This window comes from Ascaphus truei, chromosome 1 (assembly GCF_040206685.1).
Source record: "Ascaphus truei isolate aAscTru1 chromosome 1, aAscTru1.hap1, whole genome shotgun sequence".
Classification (NCBI taxonomy): domain Eukaryota; kingdom Metazoa; phylum Chordata; class Amphibia; order Anura; family Ascaphidae; genus Ascaphus; species Ascaphus truei.
Window position 1 is genome coordinate 317,390,865 of NC_134483.1, and position 26,862 is coordinate 317,417,726.

General features: G+C 41.7%; 1 protein-coding gene across 6 annotated transcripts in view; it reads left to right on the top strand.

Moving 5' to 3' along the window:
* ARHGAP24 (Rho GTPase activating protein 24) overlaps nucleotides 1-26,862 on the top strand; it is a 1,092,414-nt gene that overhangs the window by 922,675 nt on the left and 142,877 nt on the right. Inside the window, exon 1 of one of the 6 annotated variants that reach the window (XM_075605771.1) lies at nucleotides 17,733-17,941. The exons of the other annotated variants lie outside the window; for them this stretch is intronic. Within the exon in view, the coding sequence (XP_075461886.1) occupies nucleotides 17,911-17,941 (31 nt within the window). The 5' untranslated portion in view covers nucleotides 17,733-17,910. Of the gene's footprint in view, nucleotides 1-17,732; nucleotides 17,942-26,862 lie in introns of those variants that run through there. 6 annotated transcript variants of the gene reach the window in all.

The window sequence follows — 26,862 nt, forward strand, 5'->3', positions numbered from 1 at the left end:
TAGTACTTGATGCAAAGAGGCACAGAATAAAATTGCTTCTCTCTGTATCATTCAAACATCTCGCTGGTGCATAGATCTCTCAGACTTCTCGGTCCATTTGTCTGCCATTCTATTTATGTGCTGTGAGAGTTAACCCACAAACTGCGTGGACTGCAGTGTCTCATCAAACACCTCATCCCACAAATATCTCCGATCTTGATAATCTGAAGCTATAGATAGCTGCTGAACCGCATGAACTAATCAAGTTTCATTGCAACTGCCCTCAGTATGAAGCACATGTCCTCCTCCTGTCCACAAGTCACATTGTTAGCATTTCTTTTATTTTTCATTAACAATATCCTCTCCCTAAACTGAAGCATAGTCTTTAAAGCAGCAATCTACCTAATCCCCTCCCCCCCTCCTTTTTTTCAGGATGTAAACCAGGGTGTCCTTGTTCCCCAAGATACTTGGCAGTCAAGGTGCCGGTGTTTTTTAAATTTCCCTCATCACACGGGCCAATAGGAAGCCGCAACATACTACATTTCCCCTAGAGGGTTACTGAGGCACTGATGAATTAGCTGTCTGTGAGCAGGTTTACTGGCTGTGTACTTCTGTAACCCAGGCTGTGCTGAAAAGCTGTGCAATGCGGCAGGCATAAGCTCATAGAGGTCTATGTTAAAATGGATAAGTACAGTAAAGAGTGACACGCTGTGAGTACTCATTTCCATGTTAATTCCCAGAATCCCAGCATGGGGAAAGACAGGGTTGCAGACCGGTCTGAGACATGTGGATGTGCTCATAAGTGATATTTTTTTATTTACTGTAATTATCTCAAGATAATTCCCAGAATCCTTTGAAACTAAATACCCATTCGTCCTGATATGCAACTAGTGGCAATACAATAATACATAAGTGATTGCGCTCCAGTGTTAAAGTACTGTGTTACTACAGTATAGTGGACAGAACAGGTAGAAGAACATTGTTCAGATATAGTGCTCAAATGACAGGATTTAATAATAAATAATAATTTCTTGATTGAAGGTAATAGGCTGGGTTTAAGGTATATAAATGAGTGAGGTATATATGGGTGAGTGTGTAGTCTGAGACCTGAATAAATGTCCTGGTGAGTGTGGGTAATGGAGATATATGAGCCCCACCCCCTCACTGCCAATATGGACTGGTACTGACACTTTGCATAAACACACCGATAAAATACCTCTATGTACTGTTTAAAGGTACAACTCACGTGACCTTGCCCATTGTGCCTTCTGGAATGCGTGCTTTTGCCAGTAGAAATGATTCAGGTAGCCACAGGTGTAGAAGTGCAGCGCACAGCAAAGAACTGGATCCACAGGACAGCAGCAGTATGATGAAAATAAAAGTTCTTTATTAGAAAATCATGGTGCAGACAGGTATGGGTGCAGAAAAAACCTCTGTCTCTAACGCGTTTCACGCCTTGCTGGCGCTTCGTCGGAGAGTACTTTTCTGCACCCATACCTGTCTGCACCATGATTTTCTAATAAAGAACTTTTATTTTCATCATACTGCTGCTGTCCTGTGGATCCAGTTCTTTGCTGTGCGCTGCACTTCTACACCTGTGGCTAGTGGACAGAACATAGAAATTTCACTTGTGAACACATGCAAATGTCTGAGACAGGTCTGCAACCCAGCCTTTCCCCATTATCTCTTGGCATACAGCGCTTCCACTGCAGCCAGGGATTCTGGGTAAATGAGCACTCACTACAGTGCAGTGGCAAACTCTTTTGGGGTGTTGTATTAATTAAGTCTCCTGACAGCCAAAACTAGAGAAAAAAGGTAAAATATCATAGAAAATAATCCTAAAATGATCACAATCTGTAGTGGAGTGAGCCACATGATAAAATGGGCAGATTTGTGTCTCTTTAGGAATGACGCCGAGGCAATTTAAAGCTGCTAAATGTCTTCTTGCTATTTCTTTTCATATGATCGGAGAAAACTGTATGCAGAGCAACTTGCTTCACAACAGAGATGAATCACATTACGGCGATCTGTTTGGGAAGAAGACATTTATTTGAATGTCAGTAGATTTATGAAACGATTAATTAGCTTGCAAAAACGTAGTGGAAGGCCAATAGTGAAATCCTTCCCTGAAATAGCAGCGTGTTCCTCAGCTCTGTGATTGGCAGCAATGATCTTTTCATCTTGCTGCTGATTACATTCTTGATCTTCTTTATTATATCCATTCTACTGTCTGCACGGCTGTTGCTATACACTGTATATTATCCTTTCGGATGGATTTTCTTTTCTTTTACTCAAGGTGATAGCTGATGCTCAATAACATGGTGCTTTATTTAAAGATACAAACAGATGAGAAAACAATAACATCAAAATCAAAAACACCTGCACATTATTATTTCTAGTATTAATATTATATATATATATATATATATATATATATATATATATATATATATTATACTATTTGCATTTTTCTTAGGAAATATATATATTGTACACTTTACACACACACACACACACACACACACACACACACACACACACACACACACACACACACACACACACACACACACACACACACACACACACACACACACACACACACACACACACACACACACCAATACAGTTGCCTCTAGATTTTAGAAGGCATGAGTATGATAATTTAGTACAGAGATGTAAACTCCCAAAGACTGAAATTGGTCAACTTTGAAGAAACAAAATGGTAGTTTAATGTAAAAGTAATTTGTAAAATTGTTTATCAGCGACAATCTATTGGCGCCTTTGAGACCCTGATGCTAAAAATCAGGGAGCCACATATGAACTCAGTGAGCATTAGCAAGTTTGTTACTATAACACACCCAATCATATCGTTGTCATTCGGGTAGCTCAGTGGAAGCTAGTGTCTGCTATTGTACTATGTACCGGAGAAGATAATTTAAGAACAGTTATGAGGCCTCTTGAGTTTTGTCATGAACCAGATATATGACGGACGAAATGGATAACATTGTATAAGCTGGTCCATCTACCACAGTGATCAAAGTGTGGTGATAGTAGGACAGCGGTGGCCAACTGCAGTCCTCAATGGCTACCAGCAGGTCAGGTTTTAAGGATATCCCTGCTTCAGCACAGGTAGCCCAATCAGTTGCTCAGTCAGAATGACTCAGCCACTGCTTGAGCCACCTGTCCTGAAGCAGGGATATCCCTAATACCTGGCTGGTGGGCCATGAGGACTGGACTTGGCCACCCCTGTACTAGTATTATGTTTTGAAAGCATATATATTGTATAATTCATTATAGCTATAACATGGCCAAAAGGGTCTTTCCCCCAGTGAGAAGAAAATGACAACAATTAATTACTGTATTTAACTGAGGAAAGCATTTAACTTATAACTTGTGTTAACAGCGAACAGATTCGAAATTGACATTTAAGTGCATTTATAGCAATTGCTTTTCAAAAACAGAAAACTACTACAATTAAGTCGTTGCAAAAAAAGGCTGAACATTTTATGAAATGTATCCAAAATCATGGGATTTAAGTTTTTATATATACAGTGTGTATATGTATATATGTGTGTGTGTGTGTGTGTGCGTGCGTGCGTGCGTGTGTGTGTGTGTGTGTATATATGTATGTATTTGTGTACACACACTGAATATATATAGTAGATTTCAGGGGCATGTGGATCAACAAAATCCAAGTATTTTAGATCCAGGGGTTTTTAATACCATCAGGTGTTAAGTATTGGTTTATGTCATTTATTTCTAAAATGACTTACGTTATAGAGGTCTATTATCCATGGCTGGTTGATAGACTTGTAGGATATAATGTTAGTAGTAAAAGATGAATATTTTAATGTTATTAATGTGCAGAGCGCTAAGCTTTTCTCCAGCCCCAGGAAGAAGGCTTCACATCATACTAAATATGTACTCTGAGGATGGACATTCAGACCTCTTCGTAACCTCTAAGCAGCGAGCTGACGCCCTTTTTTGACCCCATAGCCTTGCAATTCACTGTTCAGAGCATATGGCATTAAAAGTAATTTAACAGTCTCTAATCAGAGTGAATGTGTTCCAGCTGGGACATGAGCCAGTAGCATTTTAATCCAAAAACGGCAGCTGTACTGATATTGAGATATATCTGTGCCAAAGTAGTAGGAGCTGTTTGGTAGTTCTTTTCATTCATATTACTGTTAGACTGGGTTCCTCACACCTTGTGAGTTTCTGCCTAGCTGGATTCAAAAGAAAATCAATATGTTGCTTCACAGCTTCCTTATAATACAAAACACACAAATAGGGTTACATGAAAAAAAGGGCCTCACACATTTCAGTTTAGGTAACAAAATACTTTGTAACTATTCAGTATCTAGTAAGCCAGGGGTGCGCAAACTTCTTGAGCTGCGCCCCCCTGCCCGGGAGCCGCAGCGTTTGCGCCCCCCTCTCCCAATGACTCGGCGTCAAATGACGTTGCGGGTCATGTGACGTCACGTCACCATGCTGCGTCATTTGACGCTGTGAGGCCTCACACCTCTGTAACCGCCCGAGCCCCCCCTACAAATTCTCCCTCCCCCCCTGGGGCGCGCGCCCTCCAGTTTGCGCACCGCTGTAAGCAATATTTTAAAAAGATAATGTTTTATCCCCCTTTTTTACATGTGTATGAAACAAGCTGGAACACTATTTTCAGCTTTGGGGACCCCACGTTTCCTGAGACCACTGAAGGTAGCGCCTCCTACAGGGGAAACAAAATCGACATGTAAATATCCCACGTCACATCATAGGTCAATTGCAGCTTCCTATTGGCCTCCTGCTTGACAAGGGGGATTGGAATAGCTATGAAGGAGCGGTGGCACCTTTCCTGGAATGTATCTCTCCGGGAGAGGGGGTCCCGGGAGCTGCAATTAACACTGATCCACCCTGGGGATCGCCTGCTTCCCATCCATTGTACAAAAGGAGGGATCCAGAAGGGGAACTGCTCCCTGCAGGGATTAAGTTGAGCTCTAGGAAATGTATATTTTTGTACACATACAATCAAAAAGTATACGCTTCACTTAAAACCACTGAATACTGTTAGGATGAAGCACACCTGCCACAGACATTCAAAAGGTACCAGAGGATCTCCACTATTTCTCTTTCCATCAAGTGAATAGCATGAGCGCGTGGGCTACAAGGAATGGGCACATGGCTGCAGTGATGACACCCTGCAGTTAGGTACAGGTTAAGTGAAGGTGTACTGGAAGGCTAGGATGGGCTAACTGGTTAGGGATGGGATTTGAGGTCCACTTAGGTGGGCTGATGGCTGTCAGGTCAGCCATTTTGGGGCGCCCTCCCGCTATTTGTTATAAAATAAATATATTGACATGCATCATGGATGTCCTTGCCATCTAAATTTGGTAGGAAATGTATGTGGTTTCTATCCTCAGTTGGGACATGGTAAGGGAGCTGCAATGCCGATAGCTTTGCGGCTTGGTTACTGCAAACTTTTGGCTGGATATGTTTTACGTGCCTATTGGCTCTGGGGTCAGTGGCTTGATGTGGAAGTTAATTTGTAATGTGATATGTTAATGTTAGCTGGCAAGTATGTTGTTGTATAATTTAATCAATTATGTGACTCTTTTGCATCCAATGCATTGTCAGTGCTTTATTAGGATTTGGGTGCGATGGCAAGCCCATAAAGTGTCTTCCGGCACCAAATTATATCTTATTGGATAGCACTGCTATACACTACTGTATGATGAACATTATCCCATTGGTAGACTGCCTGCTCATTATGATAACATCTATAGTGGTCATTCATTGTAGGCTGATTGCTATCACTACAGGGTTCTTGCAACTGTGAAAAGCAGAATAGGAAGCACTATAACACTAAGGATCTGTTAAGAGTACTTAAGATAATATAAGTAAAACCACACTAAATCACAGTACTAAAAAAAACTAAATAAAACCACACTAAAACCACAATAATTAGGAACTTAAAAATGTCCAGAGTTCAGTCCTAGTGCCAGTGTCCAAACCAGGGGATTATCCAAATCCCCTCACAGAGTCTAGCAAAAAGACATTTGAACTGATTGGCACAAGGGGCAGAAACAACAGGGAAAATATAAAACCGGATAGTGTCAACACACATATGCTGTGCAATGGGTTGCACAGAGTAAAGACAGTCCGAATAAGTATATGGTGTTCTCACTAGGTGAGATGTAGACTTGCTGTTCTTCAAGCTTTCAAATCTTGGAACAACGTTTCTTCTTGTTGAGTGCGCAGCCTAATACTATTTTCCCTGTTGTTTTAGCCCTTTGCGCCAATCAGTGCACATTTCTTTTTGCTTGTTGCAACTGTGCAATATCAGGTCTTCGGATGATCTGCCGAAACTCAGGCTAGGGCAGCCCATACTGTTTCCTTCTCTATAAAATGGCGTGCCTTCATATGCAACGGTACATAGGCCATTTGCAGGCACAAAGAGCTTGCAATATAATGTTTGCTGAATTAAGCACAATGAGATCAAACCACTTGCACCAAGGCACATCTAGAGTTGACACTGGGTTAAAAAAAACAATGTTCTTACCTTTAAACTATTTCTTCAGCCCATATTATCATGTTTATTCTCTCTGAGTTCATTATCATTAGCACAATGCAATAGCATGTTGCGTTTCCCCCAAAACTGAAGGGATACCTTGTACATATTGCAATGGCATAATTGCACATTTATGAACTAAATGCATAATCATTCATGTTAATTTACTAATAGTTACAAATTATAATAGTCTTTTGAAAAAGAGTTGTGGTAGGCAAGGTATGGTGACTGTGTTTGGGTTAAATTCAGAGAGAATTACAACATACCATAAATACTGTACTTTTGACAATGTATTTTGGGAAAAGTCCTTTTTCTTTAAGAAACATTTTGAAAGATTTAATTTTTCTCAACTATTCCTTAAAAATTGAGTTTTTCTTTCCGATTTGTTTTATTTTCTCTTTTAATTCCACACTTTACTCTCAAATACACCAGTAGTTCCTTGTTTGGGAGCAATATTAATGTAAAACTATTTTTAGTGCTCTTAAATACTGGTATAGCTGCTGTGAACTGCTTTATAACTAGGAAAGTTTGGGAGTTTATAACAACCAGCCCAAAGTTCAAAACCTGGAGTAAATGAACATCTTGGGGTGGTGGCTTTTCAGACCCAAATATGAAAATGCATTAGTATGTTATTAAACACATGTTGAAAAGAATAAAGGATATATTTATTACATGGCCTAGAATTGATGCATATTGCAAAATGGGACTGTGCCTTTAATATACTGAAAATTGGTCTCGCCCCTCGGGCTAAAATTTGCCACGCAGCCCCTGTGTAAAACAATGTTGTTTGTGTTGAAATAATTTACAGCAAACATACCTAACGGTCCATCTGTATACCTCATACATGTTCCCACAGCCCTCTCCAGCTGGAAACAAGAAGAAATAGTATATGGTGCAGAAATGTAGAGGTATTAGACTTTGAGGGGTGTGTCCCACTGATATTCTTTCAACAAAATATCATCATTTTATGGAATTGGCTCTTGTTTCTTTATATATAAGTGTGTTTATGCTCCCGAAAGCACATCCAAAACGTAGCTCAGATAATGATTAGAGATTTTTTGGGTGATCGGATGGTCCCTTTGGTCTGCGGATTTAAGTGAATCAATCTCAAAAAGGGTCATTCGCACTTTGCACTTATTCTATTATTATTACCCACACACGCCGCGGATTCTGCAATCCGTGGACGGATTTGTAGAATCCAATCCGCGGCAGATCCTTAAAACGGGGTTGCTGAATTCGCGGATTTAAGTCTAGAAAGCCGGTCACGGGTTGTATCCAATGGCATTTTTTTTAATGACTCCGCATGGATTAAAACCGACCAAATCCGTTTGCAGATTTTACACAGCGAAATGCATTTTTGGTTGAAAATGCTCGAAAATTGGAGAAACGGATTTGGCGATTTCTCCCGTCTCTAATTATGATCCATCCTTGTTACACAAACATGATCTTTTTTTTCTTACCAAAGATTAAGAAGTTAATTATATTATTTCTTCTTCCTGGGGCCATTTTAATCTATCTGTCGAACCCTATATCGGGGTTCAGCTAGATTTATCGCCCTGGCTACAACTGAAGCAGAACTCCACCAGATTTATTAAGGCTATAAAAAAATGTTACTTTTATTGGTCATTTATTGTCCTTGGATGAATCTGCACTAGTTTTGTGTCGAGGAGACTTTGATAAATATGCCCCAGGAATGGAACATGTCGTGAGAAAGGTCAACATGGTGTTTAATAGATAACCGCTTAAAGTACCGGATTCAAAGGGTAACAGAAAATAAAAAAATATATATTTAAACTCAACAATATATATATGTATCTTGGTAGGAACTTTAATAAATACTTTTACTTATACAGTTCCCAGATGCACATGTCTTTGAGCTCTATTCAATACTCTACAATTCATTGTGCTAGAGAAGAGATCAAACTCCATTCAAATGAATGGGACCGACATCATCTTCAGTTGTGGGAATGGCTCTTATCTGAAACATTGTAGCTTGAAGTTGTCTTGACAACTATTTTAGCAGCTATGGTTCTTATTCACCAAAGTGTGCAATCCTTGTACTGTGGTTAGTGGACTAGCCAAGCACAGTTGGGATACCACTCCTTTGGTGAGTAACCCATATGCTATCAACTGTATGGGGCATTTATCACAGATCTCTCTACTGCAAAACTGGTGTAAGAAAATGCACAAGATTTATACCAGGAATGAAGTGGGATTGTTTCCTTTTGTAAATCTGGTGCTTCTTTACATTAGTATTGAACTTACGTGTTAACTGGGATACAGCACTTTATGTAGTCTCGGAGACTCTATGGCCCTTATTTAATATTGTGTAAAGTTGACTTCTGGAGGAGAGTTGAACTTCGCGGACGACCTCTTCACAGTATTCTGAATAGTGTCCATTAGAGATGGGCAAATCTGCCCAAATCTGTGTCCTGGATTCTCGCTGATGTTACCCCCCCAAAATCCAATTTGCGGTTAAATCCGCAAACAAATTTTTACAATCTGCGTGGATTCATCAAAAAACGCTATTGCGATACAACCCGTGGATGGATTTGTAGGATCCAATAATTTGGTGGATTTTTAAGAATGCACCAACAGATTGCTGATTCCGCGGATTGGATTCCAAAAATCAACCCACGGGCTGCGGAATCCGCAGTGCGTATCGGTAATAATAATGAAAAAAAATCGCAAAACGCGAATCCCCCCTTTTGGAGATTGATCAGCTGAAATCCGCGGACGAAAGGAACAGACCAATCGGCTGCAGATCCAAATACGCCCCTAAAAAAATCACCCGTTTCTAGTATCAATGAGTGACATCAGATACAAAAAAAACAGTTATAGTGTAGTTGCAAATCTGTACTTTCTAATTGTATCATTTATCTCCAGCAAGTACTGCAGGAAACGTTTCAATTTTACCAATTTATAGAAGTGACTTAGCAAGTATGCCTCGAGGCAACTTCTGCCCTCTTTAATTGAAATTAAAAAGATCACTCTTTTTAATGTTGTGGCAATGAGCTGCTTCATAAATGACACCTTTACTGACACTACTAGAGTGTCTTTGAAGAGGTGCTTCTTCTTCAGAAAATAACAGGGTGTACTCTCTTATGAGTCACTGTTAAATAGAATATCCCTTACTTTTCATTCTCATTTAATGACATTTAAAGGAGCAATCCATGCAATATCCGACATGTGCTTTTTAAATCAGTTCTGTAGTATTAGATAATACTTACTACTGTACCTTTATTTTATTTTTTAATTCAACTATTAATGCCTTTTTTTAATGAGTTTTATTATAACGAGCATCCATTGATTTCTATAGATGGCTTTAGCCCACCTCCCAGCAGTGCTTTGCAACAGTTTCTTGTTTGTGATCATTTGTTGTCATTATTCCCAGCAGTTTGAGCTGCAAACTGTAACAATAGATAATATTGCCTCAGTAATATAATAATACATTGTAGGTGCTGAGTTAGGCCGAGTCCATAGACGGACAGGCCGTGCTGAGGCGTACGGACGCTCCGCGCTGAGCCCCTGTATCCTCAATGAGGATGCCTTGAGAGGGGGCTCACGCGAGTGTCCTCAGGCGTGCTGACGAGTTGGAGTTTTCAGCCGAGCGCCAAGCTGTTTTTCAGCGCGAAAACCTCCAATCACAGCACAGCAGTGTCAAAGTCACGGCGCCGTGACGTCGACGTCAGTGCGTCCGGACGATTGGCCCAGCGACGTCACTGCCCCGCCTCCCTCAGTCTCCCCCCGCCTCCGATCGCGCCCGCTGGCTCGCCTGCACGGGCATGAAATCGCGCAGATTTCATCAGGCGAGCCTCAGCGTCAGCGCGGCTCGGAACTCCTCACCCCTCTATGGCCCGGGCCTTACACTGACTGAAGGATTATAACTGAAAGGCAGCCATTTAGTGAAGCCCCGGCAAGCAGGACTTTTGCGGATTGATTACGGGAGAACTAATTGATCAGAAGCTTAGGTAATTAGCTAATCAAAGGCTGCATATATTAAAACAACAAAAAAAATTACAGTCTGCTTGGACTGCCTCTTTAAAGTGCTGTTTAATGCACACAATTTTTTTTGTAGATAACGTCTCAATGTAATTATCTGTTTAGGGCTCTGACTAGCTGACTACTTGCTTGACTGGAGTTCCTTGTAAGGGCCTCATGCAGAGAGCAGCGAGAAGCTGTGTTTCGCTAGCTTGCAGCGAAATATTTCATCCAAAAGTAAAGAACTGGCGCGAATGAGGGGAAAAGAGAGAAAAGCGCAATTTTTTTTTTGTTTGAAAAATGCGCCGCGCGGTTGGCGAGACCCTATATTTCTGCAGTCTTTTAAACCGCCGTATGCAGAAAGGCACGATCGCCATCTAGTGGCTGTTCGCGCCATTAAAATGAAGAGAAATTGTACTATTTGCTCCGCCAAAAAAAGTTGGCTGGAAGCTGGAGCTCACCGGCGAGAGGGAAAAGAAGAGAAAAAACCGCGGTTTTTTTCAAACATGTTTCCCCAGCGCGCATCTCGCCGGTTGAAAGTCTCCATATTCACACATCATTTTAAATGCAGTTTTCGGGCCTTTCTGCATATGGAGATAAAATCACGCCATAACAGGTACAATTTATTAACATCTCATATTTATTTTAGCGCTGCTCTCTGCATGAGGCCCTTAATGGCTTAAGAACTAGAGGTGGGTGAATGTATCAAAAGTCAGTCTGCAAATTCTGTGCTATATTTTTGACAATTTCATTTGCGGACAAATATTCAAATGCGATGATGGTGTACGTAAATTCATGCGAAAGTATGCAAATGCGCCAGTGGTTATCATATGCACATTCGCCCACAAGTTTCAAACACTGAAATGTGTAGTAGAGAGAGAGCACACAGGGATCTGCAGCTAGATGAGGAGCTGCAGGATAAACTCTGCTCAAACACTGGGAGGGAAAGGTTACCAAACAGTGGATTGGGGGGTGGTGCTCACAGGGAATAGAATAATTGCTAAGTGAAAAGAAAGAGAGAATCCCTTTTGGGTGGCACTAGAGAGGTTACACCCTAATTAAAACTTGTATTTTATTATAAATTGATTAAAATAAACTGTTTGGAGAAAACCACATATATTAAACAAACAAACAAAAATTATATTAAAAGATGGAGAGGTGTGGAAGGGTGTTTAATAGAGGTGTTTATGATATATACCTCCTAATTAAACCTTAATGAACCCTATGATCTTAGTAGTATCTAATCAAATAACCCCTTTTGAAATAGTGGGGTATAAGCAGTTAAATGCAGACTTGTCTGCTGTGTGCAAAATAAGGCTGCTCTTGATGATGGCTGAAATGAAACAGCCATAGGCACCTTAAGCATAACAGAGCTGCATTTAGCTGTCTAAATGGTTAGTGTATACCAAATATAGATACCTGAGAGACTAACTCTAGCGTCTGAGTGCTCTTGCTGCCCACGAACGCAGTCTACGAAGCACTCAAAGTGGAGCCCACACCTCACCGATGAGCCGACGTCACGTGACGGTGACGTCAGACGTACCCTACGTACGTTTCACCGTAACTGGCTTCATCGGGGGAGAGAGAGAGACCTAATTTGCTCTCTTTCTCTCTCTCTTTCTCTCTCTCTCTCTCTTTCTCTCTCTCTTTCTCTCTCTCTTTCTTGCTCTCTCTCTCTTTCTCTCTCTTTCTCTGTCTCTCTCTCTCTTTCTCTCTCTCTCTCTGTCTCTCTCCTCTCTCTCCTCCTCTTCTCTCCTCTCTCTCTCCTCTCTCTTAACCCATATGACAGGGTCCAGAACTTCTTGTTCTGAGGATTTTGCAGGGTACCTGTTGCCCTGTGGTAGTGAGTCGTGGATGGTAGACATTTCCCAAAGGGACAAGAAATACTAGCACTTAAAAACATAACGTTTCAGGAACTGGCCGTCCCAGGAGATTGAACAAATTAAATAAAAAATACTCTTGTTGGGGTCTGGAGGAAAGATTCCGGTTCCGGTTTTGGAAAGAAAAATAAAATAAAATTGGAAATATAATTGATAAGGGGGGATTGCTGCTTTTAAGAACCCGAGAAGATGTCACTTCTGTGTTGAAGTGTACAGTAATACTTTGTAAAACTTTATGTGGCAGGAATTTTAGTTTTAGTTATAACTGCTGAATCACAACATACTGTAGCTATATTTTGACAATGCGTACTTTATGTCCAAAGTTTAATTTTTTACGTTTAAGAGATCAGCATTGGTGATCTAGTGCAGGGGTGAGGGGTGCGCACACTTTTTTGTTTGTACCACCCTGCTTGCTCTCCCGCCTGCTCACAGCCCTCCCCCCCCTTACCCTTTCTCCGGAATCGATGGAGTCATGTAATATCGTGTTGCCATGGCAATGCGTTGCCATTTGACCCTGCGGCATAATTTGACTCCGCATTGTCATGGTAATGAGTTGCCAGAAGCCGCCGGAGAGAAGGTAACAGACCTACAGAGGCCTCGCGCGCTCCCCCGGCATTTTATTTACATGTTGTGGGGAAGAGCGCAGGCCTCTAAGCGCTGCCCCCCCACCCCCATTTGCGCACCCCTAATCTAGTGCTAGAGAGGCCTGCATCATGCTACTAATTATGACCTGTGTGTTGTAAGTTCTAACTATATTGTCTGATGCTCTTGTATGTCAACCTTTGTATTAGAAATCACACCATGCAGGAAAATCTTTTACCTTCATTACGTGAACTTTCATCCTGTCTTTGCGTCTCAAAGCAGCATTGTCTGGCTAGAAAGCATCAATCGATACAAGCCCAGATATCAGGTGCAAGTACAAACAAGGACACTATTTAGATTAAAGGAAAGAACAGGTTGAAAGAACAGGTTCACTTCAGGACTTGTAATTCTTCTTCCTGTCCCACTATTTGTGTAAAATGAACCTTTCCCCGCATTTGATCCACCAGATGTTTTTATTCTATGATTATTTTTTAGGCCTTAGATAAGGGGTGGCCAGCACTGGAATGGCCTTCCCCTAGCAAGTGCCGGAAGTTGGACACACCCGTAAGTCGGGACCAACTTCTGTATCCACCTGCAGGTAATTCTAGAGGGGTGGGAGGTTTGGGGGGTCAACGAGGTAAAGAGAGGGGGGCGGGGGGATTGAGTGAGAAGACGAGGGGGGATTTAGTGAGCAGGGTTGGAATTGAGTGTGGGTGGGGGATTGAGTGAGGAGAGGGATTGATTGAGGGAGGAGGAGGGAGGGGGCAGTAGGTCAGTGGCCTGCTAAGAAATGTGTGCCCATTTATCAGCACACCTGAAAAAAAGGTTGACCACTCACCTTAGATAAATTTCAGTACTTTTGAAGAGAAGCAGAATGCTCGCTGCATAATCCAGTTTTAGTTAAGAATAGTTGTCTCCATATTTATATGCATTTGTTCTGTTCTTATGTCTGATGTGATAAAAGGGGGGTGGGAGGGGGGACACACACAGAAATCTCGTCTGTAGAATGGTATCTCCAACTAACAAACTAGTTCAGGACCCAAACAGAATTGCCAGATGGATCTTCTGGGTCACTATGAAGGGAGCAGCAGTGCCCGTCAATGATAACATGAAAGCCGGTGTGTTGGACTGCACTGGCACCAAGCATCCTCTCTTCAGAAACATTTATGGGAAGTATGGCTTTGTTTGTGTGTTATACATTCAGACAGAACTCAGAAGAAAGAGTGTAACTTGAGGCAGAGAAATCTATGGTAGAAAGCTGTGCTGGGAAGAGCTTTTGAGCCTGTGCAGCTCTTATGTTATGAATTCTGGTCACGCATAGGATAAAACACAGATGGTATGACAGTAATAATGTGTCCCTAATGCTCCAATAAGTGACATTAAAAAAAAGCTTTTTACTGTGCCCCTCATTTACAAGTTGCTAAGTAATAGACATTTTCTTTTTTCAGTCCGAACAAAGATGATCTCATTGATTTAGTTGATCTACCCTTTTCTATTTCTTGTGCCATCAGACTATTAATAACGCAGACGTTATTCCGCAGTCTATTTTGAATTTATTTCACAGTTCTATGCAAAGTTACATTTGTTGAACACACAGATGCCCTCATTACAAACGAACAAACATGCAAATCCAAAATAATGTTGTTTATTGGCAAACTGTAAACTTGAAATAATTACATTTGGCTGAGAGGTGCAATGTTATGTATAGAAGTAGGGCTATTATAACACAACTTTCTAGTTTATTTTTTGGAAAACATAATCAATTCTCTGTACTGTATTTGTCATTTGTATTCTAACAGATTTTTGTGAAGCATTTTATGTTGGGAGATCAAGTTATGAAATACACTAGAGAGAGAGTTGGTAAATGTGTTTGTCCTTAAGATATAAACAATGACTCTGAGTTTGAATCAGAGGAACCTGGTTCAATTCCTGATATCAGCTCCTTGTTTTCCCTGTGCCTCAGGCACCAATAACATAGATTGTAATCTCATCTGGGCAGGGACAGTGTCTGTAACATTCCTATGTGCTGTGTACCGCGCACTATTCTGTAATTGTGAAGCGCTTCGAGTCTCATTGGGAGAAAATCGCAATAGGAAATAAAGATATTATTATTAATAATAATAATGCATGATGGTGTTTTGTAGTAATGCTAATTGACCCTATGGGGGCAATGTTTAAAACTCCCAAGGAGATGAAAAAAAGCTATGGATATTTATTAAAGTCTCATCTGCAAAAGTATAGAATATGTTTTGTTGTTATCTGACAAATCTTGTTTTGCCTCACAAAGGACCAATTTGATGTATTTGCACCCTAATACATATGAGTATGTTTCCGTTTTCTACAGGTCGGTTGAATCAAACGTACCAGCGGTTGATGATTATCTGTTTGAATTTATCATTTTTACCTAAACAATGGACAAGGCAAATACAACAATTTACCGTCAGTTCTAAAGGACTGACAAAGCCTTATCACCAAACAAATTATATAAATATTCTTCAGTAAATAAAAATACCACTTCTAAGCACATTCATTTGTCTCGGACAGGTCTGCAACCCTGGTTTTTACCATTGTCTCTTGGCATACAGTGCTTCCACTGCAGCCAGGGATTCTGGGTAATGACACGCAAATGAGCACAGTGCGTCACTCTTTACTTGTTTATCCATTTTAACATGCACCCCTATAAGCTTATGACTGCCGTAATACACATGTTTACAGCACAACCTGAGAATAAGAAGTACAAAGCCAGTAAACCTACCCACAGACAGCTGTTTCAACCTTCTGGGTCTCATCGGTGCGACTTTGGTTGCTGGCTTTGTGATGTGAAGCTGAGAACTGGGTATATCCAGACATTAAAAAAGTTATAGAGTAGTATAGTCTAATTTATCCACAAGAAAAAACGGTTAAAAACACTTACAACAATACAGTTGTTTTAAGGCACTTCGGTACTGTGATAGACCGCAGGAACAGAGGCACATAGATAGTCTGATGGTCGGGGTGTTTGAGTCCTAACCCTCCTTCTCCTCCTCGAGCGACAAAGCCTGCACTTCCATGTCAGGTGACTCGCGACGTCGTGACGTTGTGACGCCGTGACGTCGTTGTGCAGTGTTGGACGGTGGTTGGGTTGGGGGCGGACTTCAGTTCCCTCCAAACATGGCGCTCCTGGGGCTCTGCAAACTGCGACCTCACAGCAACTAAGTGGGGGCTCACTGGCAGTCGGAGCAATGTCAGCCCTACCGGTTTCGAGAACTGTGTTCTCTTCCTCAGGACAGTGCCCCTGAGGAAGAGAACACAGTTCTCGAAACCGGTAGGGCTGACATTGCTCCGACTGCCAGTGAGCCCCCACTTAGTTGCTGTGAGGTCGCAGTTTGCAGAGCCCCAGGAGCGCCATGTTTGGAGGGAACTGAAGCCCGCCCCCAACCCAACCACCGTCCGACACTGCACAACGACGTCACGGCGTCACGGCGTCACGACGTCGCGAGTCACCTGACACGGAAGTGCAGGCTTCGTCGCTCGAGGAGGAGAAGGAGGGTTAGGACTCAAACACCCGACCATCAGACTATCTATGTGCCTCTGTTCCTGCGGTCTATCACAGTACCGAAGTGCCTTAAAACAACTGTATTGTTGTAAGTGTTTTTAACCGTTTTTTCTTGTGGATAAATTAGACTATACTACTCTATGGGCCTTGCGCTTTTTTTCTTTTTTTGTTTCCCTTTCTGTAGTTTCCTCTTGTTCCGAGGTTGGTTCCAGACCCTAAGAAGCAGCATACCCATAGACTCATTCGTGATTGGACTCTATACCTATCTGCATGGGAACACGATTTTGGACATTTTTCTAAGTATCAAAATATATCTTTATTGTATTGTGTAAACCCCATCCTACATATGTGACTAATGTGTAAATGCCTTTACCAATTGTATTAATTTAGAGCGCTGGTGGATACTCTCAGGGACAGTGGGGTTTTTCCCATCTAGTTCCCCATTGTGTCTAACCCATTTCAAACCCCTATTAAAAAAGTTATGGTGCGTAAAAAAAAGTGACAAAAACCCTCCACCGTATAGCGCAGGAGTGTGCAAACGTTTTCATCTGTATTCCCCTGCGTGCCCCCCCTCCCCCCTTGCTCGCACCCCTTTCCTTTTCTCAAGCGTTTTCTGACGTCACAATGTCATGTGATGTCGCTTTGCCATGGCAACGCGTGGCCAGAAGCTGTCGGAGACAAGGTAAGGAACCTTACAAAGGCCCTGCGCACTCCCGCGGCATTTAATTGAAATGCTTTGGGAAAGAGTGTGGGGCCTCTGTAAGTGCTGCCCCGCCCAGAAAATGATGTGCTCCCCCTCCAGTTTCCGCATCACTGATATAATGTACAACAAATAAAAATACCATTTGTGGGGCATTTGCCTGCCTCAGACAGGTTTGCAACCCTAACGATTGTAAAAATTCTCCATAGCTCTGGTTAACCATGAAAAAGCAAAAAAGGTAAGTAAAAACACTTATTTGTCCACGCTTTTTTAAGGCATCAATCAGCTACATTTAACCTATTAAACATGCTACTGCCCTTACTTCACTTTCATCCTAGTAGGCACTGTGCCTTTAAGGTTTGTGCTTTGAGACAAGGCTATGAAACAAGTGACAGTGTGAAGCAATGAAATATTTCAAAGTGTGCTCTGCAGACAGCGTAATCTGCTCATCGGTGAGGCTTTTGTTATTGTAAAAGGACCATAAGGGTGGGACTTTCTTCTGCAGTGTGTGCCTGTCGGGCCCAGTCATGTAAACAGCGGCTGGTGAGGGATTTGGAGCTCATTGTCTCGCTGTCCCTGGTCTCATCCCACTCGGAAAAGGCTGCGTTTGAAGCTTAACCATGGCACAGTTTCATCAGCGACAAAGGGCTATGGAAGCTGCACACGGTGGAGAGTGAATGTCTGAGGAATGATTAACTTCCCACTGCAGAGAATGGAAGGTAAAATTGGTGTCAACATTTTTGTGAACTTGCCCTCAAGGCTTAATATAGAGTAGGGCACGGCCTGTCCTCTGAACGACACACTCTGAATTATAGCTGGCTTCAACACAAGAGTTTGCACTGAAATTATTCCTGGTTATACTACCTGCTGAAATTGAAGCTTAAATTAACTCTTTCGGTGACTGCCAAGTGAGTTAATTACATCTCTATCAGCTAGATTGTTCAAAATTCACTTTCTATGCCTGTTCAGAAGTATGCTGCAGCTTCTAGCATTACAAAATCATCAGAAATGTCCAGAATGATCCTGCTTGCTTAAAAAGTTAGGTAACCCTTTCATTTCCAAAGGAGGCTCTCACCTCCCACATGCGGTGGTGGCGGTCTTTATCAACATATAACATTTTATATCGCTATTCAATACCAGGTGTGTCAGTATGTGTCAAGGGAGGATATTAGTTTTATGAGCTTCCAATTATCGCTATAGTAAGTTAGCAATAGGATAAACAAGAGTGGTTTATTAGAATAAAGCAGTATAAATCAAGCATGTTATGCTGCAAACCCAGAACAACTCTTTTGGGGCTGTGCAGACTGCTTCTAACACTAGTTCTGCTACGCGGTTGAGGGGCCAAGTAACGCATTGCTGAGCATTGATAGTACTTGCGACGAATGGGTTAAAATAAAATTAAAATCCTGAACTGTTTTAACATACAAATGACTCCATAATAACTTGATGGTTATAAAGAATATTGCAGTGCAGGCTTTTTAGTTCACTTGTTTAAAAGATTATTGTAGCATTTTAACTTGACTTGGTGACACGTCGTCAGCTCTGCCACATTGCAGTTGGTTCAGTCCATGGTACTCATATTGAGAAGGACGTCCCATTTTCAAACATCTGGCTATGTGCTCCACATTGGTTTTTCCCTTGTACATATATGCTGGAGATGTCTACAGTAAATTGTACTCTAGAAGTTTCTCTGTAGTGCAAAATATTAGTAGTGTCTCCTAGAAAATAATGGTTTTGCGGCCTAATGATTAAATATGTCTAATATGTTTTTCTAAGTAGAAATGTTGCACAATTCAGCAGTCTCCCCCATAACAATGCATCAAGTTTGCAGATGTTATGTTCTATAAGTAGCCCGGGTAAAGCACTGGATACACTTGACAGTACTTCCCTAAGGATTTTCCCTGACACTATGTGGCAGACTTTGTACTGCACACAGCTGTGCAGTATTGAATGGATTGCTACACTGGTTCCTTCCCCGCTGTGATGCACTTGGCTGAGAGTGCATTGACCAAATATGGTGTTCAAGGATAGTTAGTTGTAAGAATTCCTTGGAAACAAAAAAGTATTTTGGGGTCAAACGAGTATGTGTGTATTTTTGGCATTGCCTTGCTGGATGGAAATGCGATTTCTGGCGCAGGACAAAGAGAACAGCACAGAGCAGAAGTGAATAACACAGTCACTAAAATGAATCAAAATCAACAAATTTCAGTTTGCTTTTGATCTAGGCAATAGTCATTTCATTGATCCCCTTTTCTGCTTGCTTAATAACAGTGGTTTGTTTACATATATACATATATTTTGGTGATTAGTATTAGGCATCACAGCAAAGGCTTTTGAATGATTCATGAAGTTGTCTTGGAGATCTTTGTAAACAGTGTAAATACTTGGGAATCATTGTATTTCCATGATCTTTTTGCCGACTGTGGCATTTCACCCTTTCCTAACTTGACCTTTGACAGGGCAGGAACATGTATACATCTGATTTTTTTCTGTCGCTCGTCACATGACCGGGACATTTCAATGCATAGGAGATACCGGCATCCAAAAACCGCGCCTGTATCTCGGGAAGCAGGGTGTCCCCAGACCTGAAATCAACGCGGTTCTGCTCCGGAATCCCTCTTCTCATCTACACTAGTAAGAAATGTTTTATTAAAATATGTAGTGAAAACCAGTGTGAATGTACTGTATGGGGCTACTCAGGGATCGTGCAGCATTTCTTCGGTGTGGTAAGAGGGGTTTCAAGTGGACTCAATTGTTACCAGAGTTGTTGGTGCTAGCCACGGATAGGAGGCTTAAAGTTGTATTGCTTCATGTTGTGGGTAATGACGTAGTATTAGGAAAAGTCCTTGGACTTTGCATTCGTGCGATGAGGAGGGACTTGGCACAGATTCAGGTTATGTTGAGCCACTTGCGTTTTATTTGGTCTAACATAGTTCATAGGAAGATTTGGACTGGGCTCGGCTTGCGAGTAGAAAGAAAATGAATAAGGCGTGGGGATGTCTGTTCTGCAGTCATGGTGCTTTTGTCACCTGGATTTTGAGTCTAACAATGGGTTGTTTCGGCCAGACGTGGTGCATTTGTCTGACCTTGTCCTGGATTTAATGTCACCCAGCAGGATGGTGTGGAAAGGTTCCTGGTAGATCTGGAGGTTCTGGATCTAATTTAAGGGTAGTTAAATACCCCTGTTGGTGACAGCTTTTTGGTGGTTTTGTGTTATGTAACCTCGTCAGACAGGGCTCAGTGATGCCAAGCTGGGGCATTTATTGGCGAGTAGGCAGGGCTCACTGGGCAGTGAGTACCTCAGGCTCCTCCTCGCAGCTGATGAATCCTCTGAGCAGCTGGGGCTGTGCTTGGCTTTGGGGACATCGTTGAGCACCATTGGCCTTACTGGTTGGTGGAATATTGTCTGTTATTGGTATTTTAATAAAAGCGTTGGCCTTTGAACCTCCAGACCTTTTCCTGTGTGCGAATTTCATTCAAGGGTATATTGTCAGGGGGTGGGGGGAGCCGCATCAGAGGCTCTAAGGTCATGGCTTAGTAAATATTCAATTTCAGCATGGAAGGTATCTTATGGAGTAGAACAAAAAATTAGATGTCACACAGAGCAGAAACTGGCAGACGTAATGCAGTGAGAGCTGATATAATACGTTTGGACATTGGAGGATCTGAGCACACCAAGAGAAGTACCAGTTTTTTTCTTTGAGCGTGGGAACGGGCCAGAAGAAGGGTTATAAAACCCGGAAACGTTGCCACCCTTGTACATTTGCTTTCTCTGTTTCCTCCCTTTATTTATTTTCTATCCCATTCTTCTCTATATGTTCTTCCATATTACCTGCTCTAACCTTGGCGTTAATTTGGTACTCATATGCCACACAGGTTTATTATAGGAACATTGTGTATTTAAGATATTTACACTGCTTTTTGTGTCCATATGACATTTTTTTGTAATGTTTCTACTCTCCATTCAGTTGTATGTTCTTTACGTTTTTCACCTACATAAATCTTTATTTGTGATACTTTCTAGATTGATTGTTTCATTCATAAGGAGTGCAAGGACACCCCCTGTGAATATGGAGTAGCACTGCTTATTAAATATGTCCGTTAATGTTTCTATAGTAACCAAATGCTATGTAGAGTTTCTTACTACAGTATTTATGCCCATGTTTACTAAGCAGTCTTTTCCCTTTGGTGCTGGAAGACACCTGACAGTCCATTGACCTTGAATGTCTCTTATGACAAAACAGCTTGTAAACTCTTGTATACACATGCATTGCAAATCCACACGTTTTTGTTGTTTTGTGTAATCCAATTATGCTGACTCCGTTAGTTAAAAGACAAAGAAGAAAGACGTGTCGGACGTGATTAGATTTACATAAAACCTGGTGGAAATAAAAACATTAATTTATCACAGGAAAAAGTAAACTTTAAAGCAGCAGTACCTGTTTTTTTTTTTTTAAATGTATGTGAAATAAGAGCTGGTCTGGAGCCCTTCGACTTCCTGGGATCCCTCAGTTTATGAGATATTGGTAGTTTTAACACAGAAAAAACAGCAAAACAGCTGCAGGGGTTACCAAAAGAATATTGGGATGTCATCTCCCAATAACCCCGGAGGCTATACTGTTCCTGAATACTGCCTGGTGTAGACACTGCCGGTAACCACATAGTTCAGGTACTATAAACCTCGCTCCATCCCGAAACCAAAAATAAGCAGCACGGACTGCTGCTTTAGGCTGAGTCCATGGTGACTCCAGCCGTGCGGAGGCGCGCTGAGGCTGAGGGAAAGCGGTGCTTTCCCTGGCCTTAGTTCGCGCACCATCCGGGGGCATGTCGGGGGGCGGGCCAGTGACGTCACGGAGCTGGTTCGCCCTCATTGGGCGAACCGCTCACGTGACCGGCCCTGCGCTCCCGTGAGCGCCAAAACAAAAAAAAATTTAGGAGCTACACCTCCGCACGCCTGCGCGAGCCCCTGCTAAAGCCGCTCTCATTGCGGCTGCAGGGGTTCACTGACAAGCGTCACCGCGCCTCAGCGCTGACTATGGACTCAGCCTTAAGGGTGGTTCCTTTATTTCTAAGGAAACCACAGACCCGCCAAACCTTGAACATTGTCTCAGTGTTATAGTGAGGAGGGGCAGTGTTGGTCCAGCAGAGAGATGATGTTAAAACTTTCCATTGGTGCCCCTGTGGCTATATTTTATACAGGTTGTGGTTCATTTAATTTATGAACCACAACATGCCTGGCATTTAATAGCTCCATAACGGTCCCATCCTGTATTGTATCTATCCTTGTGTTTGGTCTCTATTATAACCTTAAATGTTTTCTTCCTTTTATCTTTTTGTTACTGTGAAGTGCTTTGGGTCCCATTGTGAGAAAAGTGCTATATAAATAAAGTTATTATTATTACTATTATTATTATTATTATATTCATAGTTTTTGTGTGTCAAATACTGGCACAAAAAAATGTTATATCTTGGGAACTGGGGATTCTCAGATTAGATATGGAGACCCCCAATTCATGTAAGTGATAATTGTGATAAACACAAAAACAGGGGGTTGCTGCTTTCAGATATTATCCTTGTTTTTTTCACCATGCAGTGTACAGTGGTTTTCAGACCGCGTTCTGCTCATGTACAAAATCAAATCCGTGCCTCACTGAGCATGTCGCCTAGATTTATAGTTTCTTTCCTTAAGAAAGCAATTTGAAGTGGATTTCAGGCCATAAAAGGTAGCTAGGTCATGTTTGTACAACTGAACTCCTCAGCAAGTAATTAATGACATAGTGACAGCAGGAAAAGCCTTTTGGGAAAGTGAATTAAATCAAATTGTGTGGTGGTCGTGTTAGTCTACTGGCAGATGAGCTAAGTAAGCACTGAACTAGAAGGTAACACTTTTTTATTTGTTGAACCAACTGTATATTTTAGAGAAGTCTGTACGTTAAGTTAAAACTCTTCTGTAACCCAGCAGAACAGTGTGAAGACACATACGGATGCAGAGGTTGCAGAGGTATTATAAAAGTCAGAACGATTTTGGCTTCTGTTCAGTGAGAAGTGATGTAAATTAGCAATGCAGTAACTTTGGTTCACTTGAAAGTTATAGTCCAGACATAGAGGCAGTAGCATTCTTAAATGTAGGTAAATTAAGGGCAGTATAAGTATTTTGAAAACTTTGTGTGCCCAGGCTTTGAAATGTTTTTGCAATCTTTATTTTTGCAATCTTTTATCTATTCTCTTGTGATAAGACTTTGTAATTCTTAGGATCTTAAGAAATATTTTCAGTTCTCCCTTCTTCCTTGTATTGTATTGTATGTCTTTATTTATATAGCGCCATTAATGTACATAGCGCTTCACAGTAGTAATACATGTGGTAATCAAATAAATAATAGATAATATAAATAACAGATCATGGGAATAAGTGCTTCAGACATAAAAGTAACATTAAGGAAGAGGAGTCCCTGCTCCGAGGAGCTTACAGTCTAATTGGTAGGTAGGGAGAAAGTACAGAGACATTGGGAGGGAATTCTGGTAAGTGTGTCTGCAGGGGGCCAAGCTTTATGTATCATGTGTTCAGAATGTTCACAGTGCTATTCATATGCTTCTTTAAGCAAGTGTGTCTTAAGGTGGGTCTTAAAGGTGGATAGAGAGGGTGCTAGTCGGGTACTGAGGGGAAGGATATTCCAGAGGTGTGGGGCAGTCAGTGAAAAAGGTTTAAGGCGGGAGAGGGCTTTAGATACAAGTGGGTAGAAAGAAGACATCCTTGAGAAGAACGCAAGAGTCTGGATGGTGCATAACGAGAAAATTCCTCTTTTCCTCTTCTTTGTACATTGTCTGTAAAGTACATCAATTGTAGGGCCATAATTACTGGGCAGGATTGAAACTACAGAGGACCAGTAAACAGAAATATATACTGTATATGATCTAGATGGTACTGCAACTTCAGCATACACAGCTCCCTCCTTGCAATCTTGTCTCCTGCAGTCAATTTGGTGTCACATTTTGTCCTGGATGTTACGTTGCTGTCTGCAAGTTAGGATACGAACATGCAGGGTAGAGGTAGGGAGTGATACACCGACCTTGGCCTGGGATCAGAGTCCTAAAAATGCACCGGTAGTGATGTCCGGTTCCTTGGTCGAGGCAGGCAAGAATGGTCAGGTCCGGTTCCGGGGTTTAGGCAGGCAGAGTACAAGGCAGTGGTCACAAACAAGGTCAATAGCAAGGACAGGGAAGCACACCCAGTATAGCAAAACATTGCATGGGCACTGGAGCAGGTTCAGACAATCAAAGAGAGTCCGAGAGAGGCTGACTTCCTGCTTTGGTGGACATCTTATTTGGGCAAGAGCGTTCTGATCCGTCAAACATCTTGGCTGAAGAGAAAATCCTCACACTGGAGTAAAATGTTGACATTATAATTTAATGAAGTCCTGATTGAGTCTTGAGTAGTATACTTTGTTGTTCATTAATGTTAAATAGGTTTATTAAAGCAGTATCACTACTCAAATTATTTATTTATAAAAAATGTTTTACCAGGAAGTAATACATTGAGAGTTACCTCTCGTTTTCAAATATGTCCTGGGCATAGCGTTAGAGATGCAGCGGCCGTTATTCGAACACTTTACGCGTTGTTTACCTCGGAATACCCATGACATGGCGCGTGATTTCTTCCAACCTTCCCGCCTTAAGACGCGAGAGCAGAAAATGGCAATTTAGTGTTCTGTTTTTTAAACACCTGAAATTGACACAGTAGCACAGTACTGTACACAATACAATTCATTCATTTCTGCCACGGTTACGAAACAGAATCCATGAAATTCAAACAAAGCAACTGTGATAACACGGGTGCCTGGGGCGACTGGCCGCGTTAATGCCGTGTGGAATACAGCAGAGCAGACGAAAATGGCTTCGTGATTTGTTCAAATAACGACCGCTGCATCTGTATAATAAAAAATAATACATGGTTATATAAGTAAACATTATATACAAGACATAGCATGCACAGTTAAAGACAATATATATTATAGGAGTATGTAACAGTTACAGACCAGATTAAAATGTGAGACAGCCTTAGTTTTGAAAGAACTTAGACTGGTGGCGGCTGTGAGAGTCTCCGGTAGATTGTTCCAGTTTTGGGGTGCACGGTAAGAGGAGGAGGAACGGCCGGATACTTTGCTGAACCTTGGGACCATGAACAGTCTTTTGGAGTCAGATCTCAGATGATAAGTGCTGCATGTGGTAGGGGTGGGGAGCTTGTTCAGATAGACGGGTAGCTTGCCTAGAAAGTATTTGAAGGCAAGACAGGAAATATGAACTTTTCGCCTAGAGTCAAGTGATGACCAATCTAGTTCTTTGAGCATTTCGCAGTGATGTGTGTTGTAGTTGCATTGGAGAACAAAACTGTATATTGAATTGTGGAGGGTATCAAGTTTGCTAAGGTGGTTTTGGGGTGCCGAGTCGTATACTATGTCCCCATAGTCGATAATTGGCATTAGCAGCTGCTGTGCGATACGCTTTCTGACCAGCAGACTTAGGGAGGATTTGTTCTTATAAAGTAAACCTAGTTTAGCATAGGTTTTGGATGTCAGGGTATCAATGTGCATCCCAAATGTTAAATAGGAGTCAGACCATATGCCCAAGTATTTAAAACTAGTGGTCTAGGGTGATATTAGCGTTGGTTCTGATCTAGAGCTCAGTCATTGGAAGCTTTAAAAATGTAGCTTTGGTCCCAAATACCAAGTCTACTATTGTTAAAGTCTTGTCAGTGTTTAAAAACAGTTTGTTTTTGGGAAATCATATTTTCAAGTCTCAAAAAGTCAGATTGAAGTATGTGTTCAAGGTCGTAGAGGCTAGGGCTTTGTGCATATACGATTGTGTCATCTGCACACATGTCTCCGTAGGCTCCCTTACAAGCTGTAGGAAGATCATCGATGAACACTGAGAAGAGTAGGGGCCGCAGTACAGAGCCTTGCGGGACACCACAGGTGATATCCAAGGGACTGGAGTTAGAGCCTGAGATAGACCCATGTTGGGATCTACCTGATAGGTAGGAATGAAACCAGTTTAAAGCATGCTTCCCTATTCCAGAGCAATGGAGTTTGTTAAGCAAGACAACATGATCAACAGAATCAAAAGCCTTTGCAAAATTTAGGAATATTGCACCAGTGAGTTATCCCAGTTCCATTCCACACTGGATCTCATTACAAACTTTTAGAAGGGTAGTTACCATGGAGGGATTGGGGCGAAAGCCAGATTGGAATTGGCTAGGGAAATTTGTCTTGGTATTGTAATCTCTTAATTAGGAGTGAACACATTTTCCCATGACTTTGGATAGTATTGGGAGAACAGAGATTGGCCTGTAGTTTGAGACAGTGTTTTAGTCCCCACTTTTGAAGATTGGGACAACTCTGGCAGTTTTCCATGTCTTAGGGATATGGCCTGGAGACATAATAGAGTTGACTAGGGAAGCAATTGGTTTGGCAATGGCTGGGGCACCAATTCTTAGGAACATAGATTGCAGTATGTCCACATTGGCTGCTTAGTCCTTACCTCCAACAGACCTCCTGGAAAAGATGTTTGCCTCCATTGTTCAATCAAGATTGGCCACCAAAAATGTAATTACCTATGAGACAATTAATAAAGAGAATACTTTGAT